This window comes from Hippocampus zosterae, chromosome 2 (assembly GCF_025434085.1).
Source record: "Hippocampus zosterae strain Florida chromosome 2, ASM2543408v3, whole genome shotgun sequence".
NCBI classification, from domain to species: Eukaryota; Metazoa; Chordata; class Actinopteri; order Syngnathiformes; family Syngnathidae; genus Hippocampus; species Hippocampus zosterae.
This window is the reverse complement of record NC_067452.1, coordinates 2,144,881-2,157,892: the sequence shown is the minus strand read 5'-3', so window position 1 is coordinate 2,157,892 and position 13,012 is coordinate 2,144,881. Positions and strand designations below refer to the sequence as shown.

At 43.6% G+C, this 13,012-nt stretch overlaps 1 protein-coding gene across 2 annotated transcripts in view; it reads left to right on the top strand.

Annotated features, from left to right (window-relative positions):
* plxnb3 (plexin B3) overlaps positions 1-13,012 on the top strand; it is a 155,963-nt gene that overhangs the window by 112,047 nt on the left and 30,904 nt on the right. The window contains exons 16-22 of one of the 2 annotated variants that reach the window (XM_052058670.1): positions 6,218-6,323; positions 6,417-6,553; positions 7,917-8,093; positions 8,165-8,330; positions 8,402-8,533; positions 12,634-12,738; positions 12,829-12,990. In XM_052058670.1, coding sequence (XP_051914630.1) covers positions 6,218-6,323; positions 6,417-6,553; positions 7,917-8,093; positions 8,165-8,330; positions 8,402-8,533; positions 12,634-12,738; positions 12,829-12,990 — 985 coding nt within the window. The remainder of the gene's footprint in view (positions 1-6,217; positions 6,324-6,416; positions 6,554-7,916; positions 8,094-8,164; positions 8,331-8,401; positions 8,534-12,633; positions 12,739-12,828; positions 12,991-13,012) is intronic. The other variant, XM_052058672.1, reaches the window with a different exon arrangement.

Genomic DNA, 13,012 nt, shown 5'->3' with positions numbered 1-13,012 from the left:
CCCAAGGTGTCGGTTGTACAAAGAGGCACCAGAGACAATCCAACACATAACTGCAGGGTGTAAGATGCTTGCAGGGAAAGCCTTCATGGAACGCTATAACCAGGTGTCTGGCATAGTCTACCGAAACATCTGTGCGGAGTATGGACTGGAAACACCAAGGTCAAAATGGGAAACACCTCCGAAGGTGGTGGAGAATAACAGAGCGAAGATCCTGTGGGACTTCCAGATCCAGACTGACAAGATGGTAATGGCGAACCAACCCGATATCGTGACGATGGGTAGAGGAAAGCCGTTGTAGTGGATTTAGCGGTCCCAAGTGATGGAAACATCATAAAGAAGGAACACGAGAAACTTGAGAAATACCAAGGGCTCAGAGAGGAGCTGGAGTGAGCCTTGAAGGTAAAGGTGACGGTCCTGCCTGTGGTGGTCAGAGCACTCAGGGCAGTAACCCCCAAACTAGATGGGTGGTTGCAACAGATCCCAGGAACAACATCGGACATCTCAGTCCAGAAATGTGCAGTGCTGGGAACAGCAAGGATACTGCGCAGAACCCTCAAGCTTCCTGGCCTCTGGTAGAGGACCCGAGCTGAATGAGGGACGGACACCACCCAAGGGGTGAGCCGAGAATATATATATATATATATATATATATATATATATATATATATATATATATATACACCGTATTTTCACGACTATAAGGCGCTATTAAGTCTTAAATTTTCTCCAAAATGTACAGGACGCCATATGGTGCGGAGTGTCTTTTGTATGCGCTGAGTTCCAAAATCTGACTGACAGCCGACACGCTGTTTATATAGAGAAAAGGCGGAAGTTGTTACGAACTCGGGTAAACCGAGTTAGGGAGGGGGATCCAAAAAACGTAGACAAAAACAAGGTCTCCGATGTAAAGACAATTTAATGTCCAAATCGAACCGAAAATAAGCGAGAACATAAAGCGCTGGTCCACAATGAGGACCAGGAGGTAAATCAAAAACGACTAACAAAAGGTGCTTGCACAAAAGAGCAAGAAAAGGAAAGTAAAGCCCACAAACTACGAACGAAAAACTATGTAACACTTTGTACACGCAAGAAAAGCCAGATCATCAAAACAAAATGGTACTTACATACAAACTTGGTACCGAGACTACACGCGAAAACACGACGAGGTCAAAAGCCACTAGTCAATGAGCAATGAGATAAGCAATGCCATAAACAATACTCCCACAACAGGTGTAGAACGTAGGAGTCCTTAAATAGTGTCTCTATTGATTAATGATTGCCAGCAGGTGTGCTAGGGAGACCGCTCCTGCCACCTGCTGGCCAGACCGAAAAACCGAAATGTGACAGAAGTGACTGTAGCCAGGCATGCGGGAAAGAAGTCGGCCAGTCAGGGAAGGGTGGCCGTGTATATATTAAGGGTGTGGAAAATAATCGATATTAATCGATACATCGATGCGCACATGCGCGATCCGAGTGCATCAGTTCATTCACTGGGTACGACGCGATTGACGGGTGAAATCGCGATTCATCACGATGCATTGATGGGTATCGGTAAAATCCGATTCAAGCGCCGTTTTATTCATGTTCAACGTCACATATCTGCCCTTTCCTAGGCGCAATGAATGCACCATCATTGCTTTGCGTTTTGTGTTGAATACGGACGGTAGCCGTGCGTCACATACAGTCCAGTTCAGTACACAACTAGCGAAACATTATGGAAGTTAGCGCAAGCAGCAGCAATGAAACTACTATATTTAATGCAGCCGCAACATTCAAATCTTATGTTTGGAAATACTACGGCTTCGAAAAGAAAGACGGAAAGCTTTATAAAACCTCCGTAATTTGCAAGGAATGTCGCACTAAGAAGCCATACAACGGCAGAACCACAAATATGCAGACCCACTTAAAACGATGGCACCAGATCACCGACAAGTTTCCCTCCCGCTCCCCCGCTTCCACGCCCAGTTCTTCGTCGGACACCGGAGAAACTCTTGGTAAACCAGGTCAGGATCAGAAAAAAATTGCCTCTTATTTTGGGAGTCCCCTTGCAACTCACTGTGACCGCTCAATGGCTATAACTAAGGTCACTGCTTATTTCATATGCAAAGACCTCCAGCCTTAGCGTGGTGGACAACGAGGGTTTCAGACAGCTCGTGCACGTTTTGGAACCCAGGTATAAAATACCAGACAGGTCTGTGTTCACTTACAAATTCCCGATGTGTACAACAAAGTGAGAAGTGAGATTACTGTGTCGCTGAACAGTGCGCAAAGAGTTGCACTTACAGTGGATGGGTGGACATCTTGCGCTATAGATTCATATATATATATATATATAATTATATTTCATATAAGACACTCAGTGAGAATAGTCTGTTTGTGTTTACACTATAGCAACAGCTGTGAGTCTCAGGTGCCAAATTGTTTACATTTTCTTTGCACAAAACCCAATTGTGAAAGGGCTTAAATAAGTTGTTTTACACGTTCTACTGTTTATAAGGAATAAAGTGGTATCCTTTTTGTAATACCATACTGAATTCCATCTTTTTAAAAGCTTTTTTTCTTTGCTTATTTGCATCATGTTTAATTGCACAATATCGCAACAAATTGCATTGTATCGTATCGGATCGCATTGATTTGAACTTAATGTGTATCGAATCGTATCACATCGTGACGACGGTGAAACGTATCACATCGTATCGCCAGAAAATTCCGTGTATCGTTTAAGTATCGCATCGCTGGCAGTGGATCGTCATGTGTATCGAATCGTCCTCAGTGCTGAGATTCACATCCCTAGTATATATACATATATGGAGAGGGAGAGAGAGAGAGAGAGAGAGAGAGAGAGAGAGAGAGAGAGAGAGAGAGAGAGAGAGAGAGAGAGAGAGAGAGAGAGAGAGAGAGAGAGAGAGAGAGAGAGAGAGAGAGAGAGAGAGAGAGAGAGAGAGAGAGAGAGAGAGAGAGAGAGAGAGAGAGAGAGAGAGAGAGAGAGAGAGAGAGAGAGAGAGAGAGAGAGAGAGAGAGAGAGAGAGAGAGAGAGAGAGAGAGAGAGAGAGAGAGAGAGAGAGAGAGAGAGAGAGAGAGAGAGAGAGAGAGAGAGAGAGAGAGAGAGAGAGAGAGAGAGAGAGAGAGAGAGAGAGAGAAGGCAGACGTGAGAGAGGACAGGCATGCTGGGGAGCAGTCCGCCAATGGGTGAAGGGTGGTCGTGTAATTGGACGCTAAAGGGACGCTGCAAGCAGGTACCAAAACCTGTATAGAGTGTGGCAATGTGCATTGTTGCAAAACAACTCCGGTTTTGGTTTCTAAGAACCCCCGAAAATAAATTCGACAAAGAGACACGCCTACGAAGCTCAGTTCAAACTTCAAGCCATCGGTTATGCTTTTGGCATGCGTGCCCATCTCACAGCAGCGGTGAAAAACCAAGTCAAGCAAATGAACTCTGAGCTTGCCGGAGGCTTGACTAAAGAACTCCAACCGCGGGACCAAGCGTTCAAAGTAAAGTTGCGAACGGCATGGGAACAATGGATGATCGATGGCAAACACAACTTTACAAAGAGTGAGAGGCAGCGCTGGGCGAGTTACGCCACAATTTGCAAACCGTTTTTGGCTGCTTGGACGAATGTGTCTGCTTGCACTGTTGTTCGAGTTTTTGGCAAAGCCGGCATCATTTCTGTGGAGCCGCATGGCAATGAGAGTGACTCTGACAACGAGAGGGAACGCGGCGTTTTTGATGGATTACGGTACATGCACAATTGTTCAATTCTTTCTACACACACGCGCGCTGCCACCATGTTTCGCTCTGTTCTTTACTTTCAAATGTGGGAAAGCTTCACATGAAAGAAATGTTGACTTTGCTGTTGCTGCTCCTTCTTTCCGCTCGGCAATGCGTAGCAACTCACGCTTTAGCATGTGATGCGTTCAATGATAACTGGGATGTGCAGTCCTCTGCTTTTGATACAGAGGATCAGGACTTTGATGGATTTCTGGGTGATGATCAAAAAACGTAAGAACATTGTACGATGACTAAATAAAATACACCCGAACTCAGTTCTGCTTTCGTTGCCTTTTTAAAAACGTATTTTTAGCTTGTATCTGTATGTCTTGGCATGCTACCGTATGCTTCAAGCTAACGTGTTAGCGTGCGCGCATGCATGCCGTATGTTTAAGCTGGCGTATGTTTTACCACTGTAAAATTGCGCCCATTAATCCAGTGCGGTTTGTCTATGTGTAAAATACAGAAATGTCACCCATTAATGAGACTGCGCCCAACCGCACGGTGTGTCGAATAGTCGTGAAAATACGGTGTGTATATATATAAGTATATATATTATATATCAGAGCTGTCAAACGATTAAAATGTGTAATCTAATTGAAAACGTAACTGTCATAATGAACTCAAATGAACTAAAAGTTAATCGTGATTACTCACAAATTTTTTATCGTTTCTGAATTTCCTTTGATGTTTTTTGTCCTATTTTTCCCCATTTTAATGCTGTCATCAACATGGAATCATGAATCAGTTTTCTATGCGCAAAATGAAAATATTTACTGAAATAACAATTTCGATTTTCAATTGAAAATTGAAAATCACTTGGAGCAGTTATTCACACATAATCACTCACACAATATACTGTCCATCAACAACAGTGAAAAAAATATTTTGTCAGACAACAGCTGCTGTAACAGTTCTGATTATGGAATCAAAACAGAGCAATAGTACATTATAAATTGCACATCTCAGGTAAACTCGTACTCAGCCTATAGTGGATTTAAACCACGGTTGCAGACTTCGTTTTTCTCAAGTTTGCTTTGAACACAGCAGTCAGGCTGTGTTGATTGTGTTGGTGCTTCTTGCGTGCAAGTCTCTCTACGGTTTTGTGTAGACATCATTTCGGATGACTACACTTGGTTTGATGACAACACTGGAGACGTTTTATTTTCAGTGTTTGCGAGGTCGGTACCACTGCGCTGCTGAACTCTCGGCGTGCCTCAGTGCACATTCACTGTCAGACGAACACAGAGAAGCTCCACCCGCTTTATTTATATGGACACGGAACACTGTCACCTTCCACACAAAATAGTTCCAAACAAGTAACAATCTGCCTGCTCTTTATTCACCAGAGGCTCATCAACCTAGTCTCTTATTTCTCTCCCGAAACAGTGTCTTCTTCCACTTGGTGTACCTTAGCCTTCTCCGCTATATACAATCTCTGTACACAGCTTGTAATGGAGGCTTTCGCTGGCAATCCGTAGTGGAGTCGTTAGACGCAATGTGAATTATTTCAGCTTGAGTCAAGCTGTGGACAATGTTGACAGGCTTGGATGCTTCAGTAAATTTGTTCTTCGTCATGTCATCCATTTTCTTCGCTTTAAATGATCCTTAGCTGAGCTGAAGACAAGGGAGCGGAGTACTCACGTCAGCTGTGTGCTTGGCCATTAAGTGGTATTTCAGACTCGACGTGCTGTGATGATAGCTCAGTTTACGACTGCAAAACATACACGTAACTTTGGTCTTGTCAGTGGAACAATCTGGCAACTTTTTAAAAGTAAACTTTCCATTCATAAACTCTTTAAGTATCCGTTTTCGGTGTCTCACGCTGCTGTGGCTGGCCAAACAAACGTGCATGGACCTGTGCAGCACGCGTGTTGTTTTGTTACTGGTTTATTTATAGAGCAACGTAACATCCGCTGTGATGTGTGCCACGTTAATCTCGCGAGAGAAAAATTAATCCCGTTAAAATTCATTTAAATTAATGCCAATAAAACCGCGCTAAACTGACAGCTCTAATATATCTTAGAGCTGTCCTTTTACAGTAATTAACATTCATCAGCAGTGCCTTCTGAGAGAGTCGAAGAGACTTGTCTTTTGGCGTAGAAGGCTGTCACTTTACGCTCTAACAGTGTAGCCGCCATGAGCCTCCAGCTAGCTCCTGGCCAGTAATCCCAGCGCAGCCGACATGTTTATGATCAGACATTTGGTATTAAAGCGAGGAGGTGAAGAGAGATGTGGTGCTTCTACCACAAGCCCAATCCACCCCTCTCTTTCTCTCTCTCTCTCTCTCTCTCTCGCTCTCGCTCTCTCTCTCTTTCGCTCTCCCTCTCTCTCTCTGCCCCCCTCCGTCCCTGCCATGCACGTACTGTAGCAAACATAAGTGCGTGTTTTTGTGTGTGTGTGTGTGTGTGTGTGTGTGTGCGTGCATGTGTGCATGCACACGTACAGGATTGTGTGTACACTGCAGGCCAGTGACAGGAAAAGGAGAGGGCCTGTGATTGTCACCGTGGGAACAAGCCGACCAGGCAGGTCTAAGAGCTACTTCAACTATCAGGTCAGAAGAAGCTGGCCTTCCAGAAGGTTCATCAGAAAGGCAACAATCTGATGATAGTATAGTGATGGCTATTTTTCCTCCTTGTACATGCAGGACCCACAGATCCTGGATGTGCTTCCTGACAAAGGCCCGCTTTCTGGAGGGACCAGGGTGACAATAAAAGGACAGCAGCTCCTGACAGGCCTGCCATCCCAGCTAAATATCTTCATGGGTACAAGGCCCTGCTACATGTGTGTATTCTTTATCCTTAGCCTTCTTTTTGTATACTTACGTCTCCTACCCTAACCCTAACCTTAACCCTAACCCGTTCTAAATTCCATCCCTCATTCCACTCCTACTTTTAGTTTTTCATGTTTGTCCTTGTATTACTACTCATTATCTGAGGTGTTATCCTACTTCCTGTCTTAAAATAAATTCCTACTTCGAATAAAAACAAACAAACAAAAACCAAAACGTTGTTCATCCTCATTGTCCTACTTCCTATTCCAAATGTTATGTCCACGCCGTTTTGTAATTGTACTCACGTTTGGAGTTCTACTCCCCGTTTCTATACTTGTACTTTGTGTTCCTAATTCAAAGTCTCTCTTCATTCATTCATTCATCTTCCTAACCGCTTGATCCTCACTAGGGTCGCGGGGGTTGCTGGAGCCTATCTCAGCTGTCTCCGGGCAGTAGGCGGGGGACACCCTGAATCGGTTGCCAGCCAATCGCAGGGCACACAGAGACGAACAACCATTCACACTCACACTCACACTCACACCTAGGGACAATTTAGAGTGTTCAATCAGCCTGCCATGCATATTTTTGGAATGTGGGAGGAAACCGGAGCACCCGGAGAAAACCCACGCAGGCCCGGGGAGAACATGCAAACTCCACACAGGGAGGCCGGAGCTGGAATCGAACCCGGTACCTCTGCACTGTGAAGCCGACGTGCTAACCACTGGGCTACCGGGCCGCCCAAAGTCTCTCTTCTTTTGGAAAATTATATCGGTTTTAATCCATTTTCCCTTTTCATCCCAGTTCCATTACTGCTTCATCCCTACTTTCATTCTCACTTTTGTTACAAGTTAATTTCACAATTGTTTGTTTGTATGCCTAGTTTTTATTTAAATTAAAACCAGATATGTCACAATTGATTACTTTTAGAGTTTATTATTCTATCAATTATTCCATTGATTAATTGAATAATCATATTTTATTTTGCATTATAGTGTATGATAAAACTATTGTTTTCCATGATTGTTTAAAAACCAAATATTGTAGTTTATTTGTTATTGTTCAGCGAGTAAAAACCACTTAACAACTATTTAGCAATAAATACCACAGGACAGTGGTTGATGTTGTAGTTCCCCTTTTTGAAAAATATTCCGTTTCTGGTGTGGTCATTTTTCAGTAAAAAAAAAAAAAAGAAGTAAAAGCACATGTTAGTAGATGACTTACTTTGTTTAAATAAAATATAGAAATCAGAGAATAATTACTGTTTAGAGTCTGAAAGAAAGAACATTCTGTCAATTTTAAGTAAAGCAATGCCTTTCAACAATGTCACAATTATTGCCATTCACTTCATCGTGTGCTCACCTTACATGTCCTCAGAATGGAGCAGGTCAGTGACATTTTGCTGGTCTGTCAGACTCTCTCCACCAATCAAACGGGTATAGTTCCTATCCGGGTGTTCTTCAGCAAGGCTGAGCGTTCTGTTCCCAACGTGACATTCCGTTACGTGGATGACCCGGTCATCACTGAAGCCATGCCCGCAGAGAGCTTCTATGCGTAAGACAAAACAGATTCAAACCAGTAGTTCTCATGCCTGTTGCCTGATGCTCATCACTTCGTTTCCTCAGAGGGGGGCGTGTCATTCTGGTGACTGGCAGAAACTTAGATGTGGTGCAACAACCAATCATGTCTGTATGGGTGGAGCCTGTGGACGTCGGGAGGGTGAGACGCAGAAGACGATTGGCTCTTATCAGCACCAAGCACCAGTTGGTCTTCAATGGCACCATGGCAACGGTGAGGGAGACAGCGGCCTATCAGTCAAAGCTCACACTTTTCTCTGACTTTCCGCCTGTCTTGTCTCTCAGGTATCTGAGCACTGCTCTGTCCTTTCTTCCTCTCAAATGGCCTGCCTTACCCCTTCGGTCTCCCCAGAGGTCAAAGTGAAGGGCGTCTGGTTTCAAATGGACAATGTCCATGTCCATTACAAAAGCATCAAGGTATCTCGTCTGCAGCAGTGAAAAAAGTAGTCACTACACTTCAAGTCATGGTTGACACGGGGCCTTGTGGCTGAACATAAAAATTACCTACACAGCCACGTTTATCTGGCCAAACCTTTGGCCCCATTTAGCCAGTCTTCGTTACTGATTTGAAATAATAACAATAGTAATAATAATAAAATAATAATAATAATAATAAGGCATCAGTTTTATATAGCGTGGTGTTTTGAAACACTTCTGATACTCAATTTGAATGAATATCAAGTTTTATAAAGGATCGTCGGAGATAGGCACTCAGAAATAACGACAAGACACTTCTGGCTACCAACAATAGGCACTTTATTGGTCCCACACAGAAATGATAACACAGTTCAAACAAGTTGTATGAAGCTAAAGAACTCTTACCGTGTGCCAGTAGGGTGGAGAGCCAACACCCTCAGCAGAGTGAGCTTCAATACGAGCTAGGCGTTTGTACGGAAAACCCATAGCGGACTCTGCTGAGGAGCATCGCTCCCCTCCTTTTATCCTCTAAAGTGTGTGCATCGGGAGAGGTGAGTGGCCATTCTCATCCCTCCCTACGCCACACTGTTTGTTGTGTAATCAAGTGGCATTGATCTCAATCAAGTTTTGACAATTCAAACAAAGCAGACTATGAAGTCGTCAAAGCAGGCTCCAGAGTCCATCTCTGGAATTGCTTAGGCAAGCAAGTCACCAAGTCATGTAATCATCTCAAAGCAGTTTTTTCAATGAGAAGCAATACATTGATTAAAGAAAACATCACAAAATATCTTAATATACCACGTGGTAGTAGACAATAAAGATGCTTCACAATAGATACCGTATTTTCACAAGTATAAGGCGCCATTAAAAGTCTTAAATGTTCTCCAAAATGGAAAGGACGCCTTATAATGCGGAGCGTCTAGTGCAGGCATGTCCAAAGTCCGGCCCGCGGGCCAAATCCGGCCCGCGGTCGAATTTCATCCGGCCCTCGGCCCCTATCATAAAATCAGTGCCGTCTGGCCCGCAGGTTGGGCGCAACAGAACACGTGTTGCATTGACTGAGGTCTCGTAGACTGGTGAGTGATGTTTCATAGAGTACTGCTTCCCTCTAGTGGCTAAATGAGTAATAGCATTCACTAAATGAGTAATAGCATTTAGACACTAGAGGGCATCACTCACGAGTTAACAAGACATCACTCCGTGTTTATATTGACTGATATGTCATATTTCAAATGATCCTTGCAGTTGTGGATATGTGTATTGCTTGTTCATTTCCCTGTTGTTCGAGTCAAAGGTTTTGTGACTATTGAAAGGTCATGGTGATACATTTTATGTTTCAAATCAATCAATTTGCACTCAGGAGACTTCTGTTTAAGAAAAAGTCAAGTGAATAAGCAGTTGCATGTGATATACCTGTTTCAAATGAACCAAAAGAAATTCTTAAGATTGTTGAAATTAAAATAAAAATGGAAATGTGAAACAGACTGGCTTACTAAAATTTGTTGAACAATATTGTTGTTCAATGTAAAGAATGTCAGCCAAGGTCGGCCCCCTGACATTTTACCACATAAAATCTGGCCCCCTTGGCAAAAAGTTTGGACACCCCTGGTCTAGTGTATGCGCTGAGTTCCAAGGCCTGACTGAGAGCACTTCTGGCCGACACGTTGTTTATACAGAGAAAAGGCGGACATGAGTGACGACAGGCATGCAGAAGACCGCCAATGGGTGAAGGGTGGGCGTGTTAGAGGACGCTCAAGGCACGTCCCTAGCAGGTACCAGTCGCCAGGCATGTAAGAGGACACTAAACGGCCCCTAGCATGCCGTATGTTGAAGCTGGCGTCTGTTTTGCCTGGCTGCGCCCAATAATACAGTGCGCCGAATGGTCGTGAAAATAGGGTACATTAATCATGCACTCATACATTCACGCTCTGGTGGTGGTAAACTATGTTCTGTAGCAACGGCTTTGCTGGGGCAAGCAGGCGAAGGCATGACTGCTTGGCCTGTTTCCACCACCGGCTCATCGCACCATCATCAAACATGCACACGCACAGTTACCAAGAAATACAGTATAAACTTCATGAACAATGCTACATTTACATACAGTACCTATGGTAACGTAAATCTGCAGTCACCTCAATTGCAACATTACCTCAACAGCTTTCGCCTTGTGAGATCATCTTGTCTTCTTTAAACTTTAAAGTCCCTGCCTCCCCAGGCAAATGTTTATTTCCAATAAGAGAAAAAAATCTTGCTGACAGTTTCCGCTGTAACTCTAGTTAAAGCTGTCACTGCTTTCTTGTGTGACTTCTGGCACACACTTATTTGACACGTCATATAGTTAGTGTAGAAAGAAAAAAGGGAAAGAAATTGCGAAATTTACGATCAGCATTCACTTTCACTTACATCAATTTCTTATATAATGTCTTATTTTGCTTCCTCCGTCTTTCATTTTGATCACTTTTATCCTCTCTTCCAGCATCAGAGCGCTTCTCGTCTTAGCTGCTTGACATGCAAAGGTCCGTTTTGTAGCCATTTTAGCAATGCAATGTTCATGCTGCGTCTGAATCTAACAACAACAGATACTTCCTGGACCCGGTGGCTTTTCTTTCCACTATCTCACTGTCTCTAACTCGACCTCCCCTCGATCCCCACCCAAGACAGCGTTGCTCAGCTGATGTCATGCAGTGAACCTTTAGCCAGCCGCGGGGCGCTTTGTAGTCCTTGATGGCCATAGTTAGTGCGATGGAACTCAATTTCTCTCTAATTACCGTTCCAGTTAGCGTAAAGTTTTTAGCATGATAACAAGTAAAGCATTTGAGGAAACGTTCGTTGATTTGAATGTCTCTCGAACCATAAGCAATTTATTCTGAGCAGCTAATCGGATGCATTCCACTCTATCTTCCACGGATCTAGCTACAGTATCTAAACATAGAGAGTGAGGTCCCTCTTGACCAGTCGGAGGCCAGGATGATGCTCAGTAAGCCAATGGCAGAGCAGCTATGAGTGTGTTGCTTTCAGGAAACTCGGAGCTGTTTACACCAGTGTTGTGGTTACTGTTGCTGTTTCTGAACAAAGCAGTAGAGGTCGCTGTTGGATTAGACTTCGTTGTAGTGAATCTGTTTGCGAGGCTACAGCAGAGAAAATTATTTTGTATAATGCAACAGGGTTTTTTTTTCATCGAATGGGGGCAGGTAGAATGGGAATGGTGTTAATGCATGAAGACTTTTCACATTAGGGGATATTTTAGCCCACATAGGTTTCGTTCTAGAGGAGTTTCACTGTACAGTACAAATACACTTTGATGGTCAGCATTTAAGGAGAGTAGCGCACTACACATCCACCCATCCGTTATACAAAGCACTTATCCTCACAAGGTTTGCAGGTGCGCGAGAAACTGTCCCAGTTATCTCCGAAGGGTATGATGGGTACGCCCTCAATTGGTGACCAGCCGATCACAATGCACATTACTACACATTTTCATTAAATGTTTAAGAAAGGTTTGTCTTTAAATGTATTTAGTGGAGTGTCATTCTTATTTGAAATTTCTGTTGTAATATGTACATTAAAATGTAATCATTGAAGTCCATTTTTAATTTAACACTTTTAAGCACATTTGGAGGACGATTTCTTATAATGATTCGATTCAGATCATGATAGCGGGTAGCCGTCACCACACTGCAAGGGGTTGACTGTTACCAAGTCAGCAGTCAAGCATGACACAAAATATTGTGGGATGGCTATGGAGAGGACTACATTTCGATCAGGGCTCAGTGTCACAGCTTTGCAGCTCAACATTATCACTGGAATTATATGTACTAACCCTTTAATTCTGAAGTGCAATTAGATTGTTGGGATATGCTGGGTTTTTATGTGCAGAAACGAATGTAATATTTGTGTGTTCTTCCATTGTAGGTTGGTAGCAATGGTAAATTGTTAATCGCTAACCCTCACTACCATGCCACCAATGGAAAATTTAGGAAAATGAATTCAAGTACAAATCTGCTTTTGTAAAGTAACAACGTCCAACCGCTGCCCATCTTCCTGTCACCACCTGTCTGAATGACTCATTGACACTGACCTTTTACTTGTCTTTCTTTCAGGGCAAGAGCTTTATCTACTATCCCAATCCACGCCTCTTTCCACTCAACCGCGAAGCTCTGGATGCTCCATACCACTTCAAGGCTGGCGGTGTGATTGCGGTGGAGGTGAGCTAATAAAATGTCTGTTGTTATGGAAACATATCACCACTGTGTCACTGCCTACCTTAAAATGTACCTTTGTGTGGTTGCCATCAGGGTGAGGGCCTAACGCGAGCGATGTCCAGACAGGAAGTGTCGGCTCGTCTTGGAGACGAGGTGTGTGAGGTGAAGACGCTGGACAGCACTCACCTGTATTGTGAGCCACCTGAGGTCCAACCAATGAGTGTGTATGACAGCAGCCATCTACCCCGCCTAAAGGTTGGTTTTTGGAAGTGCACTG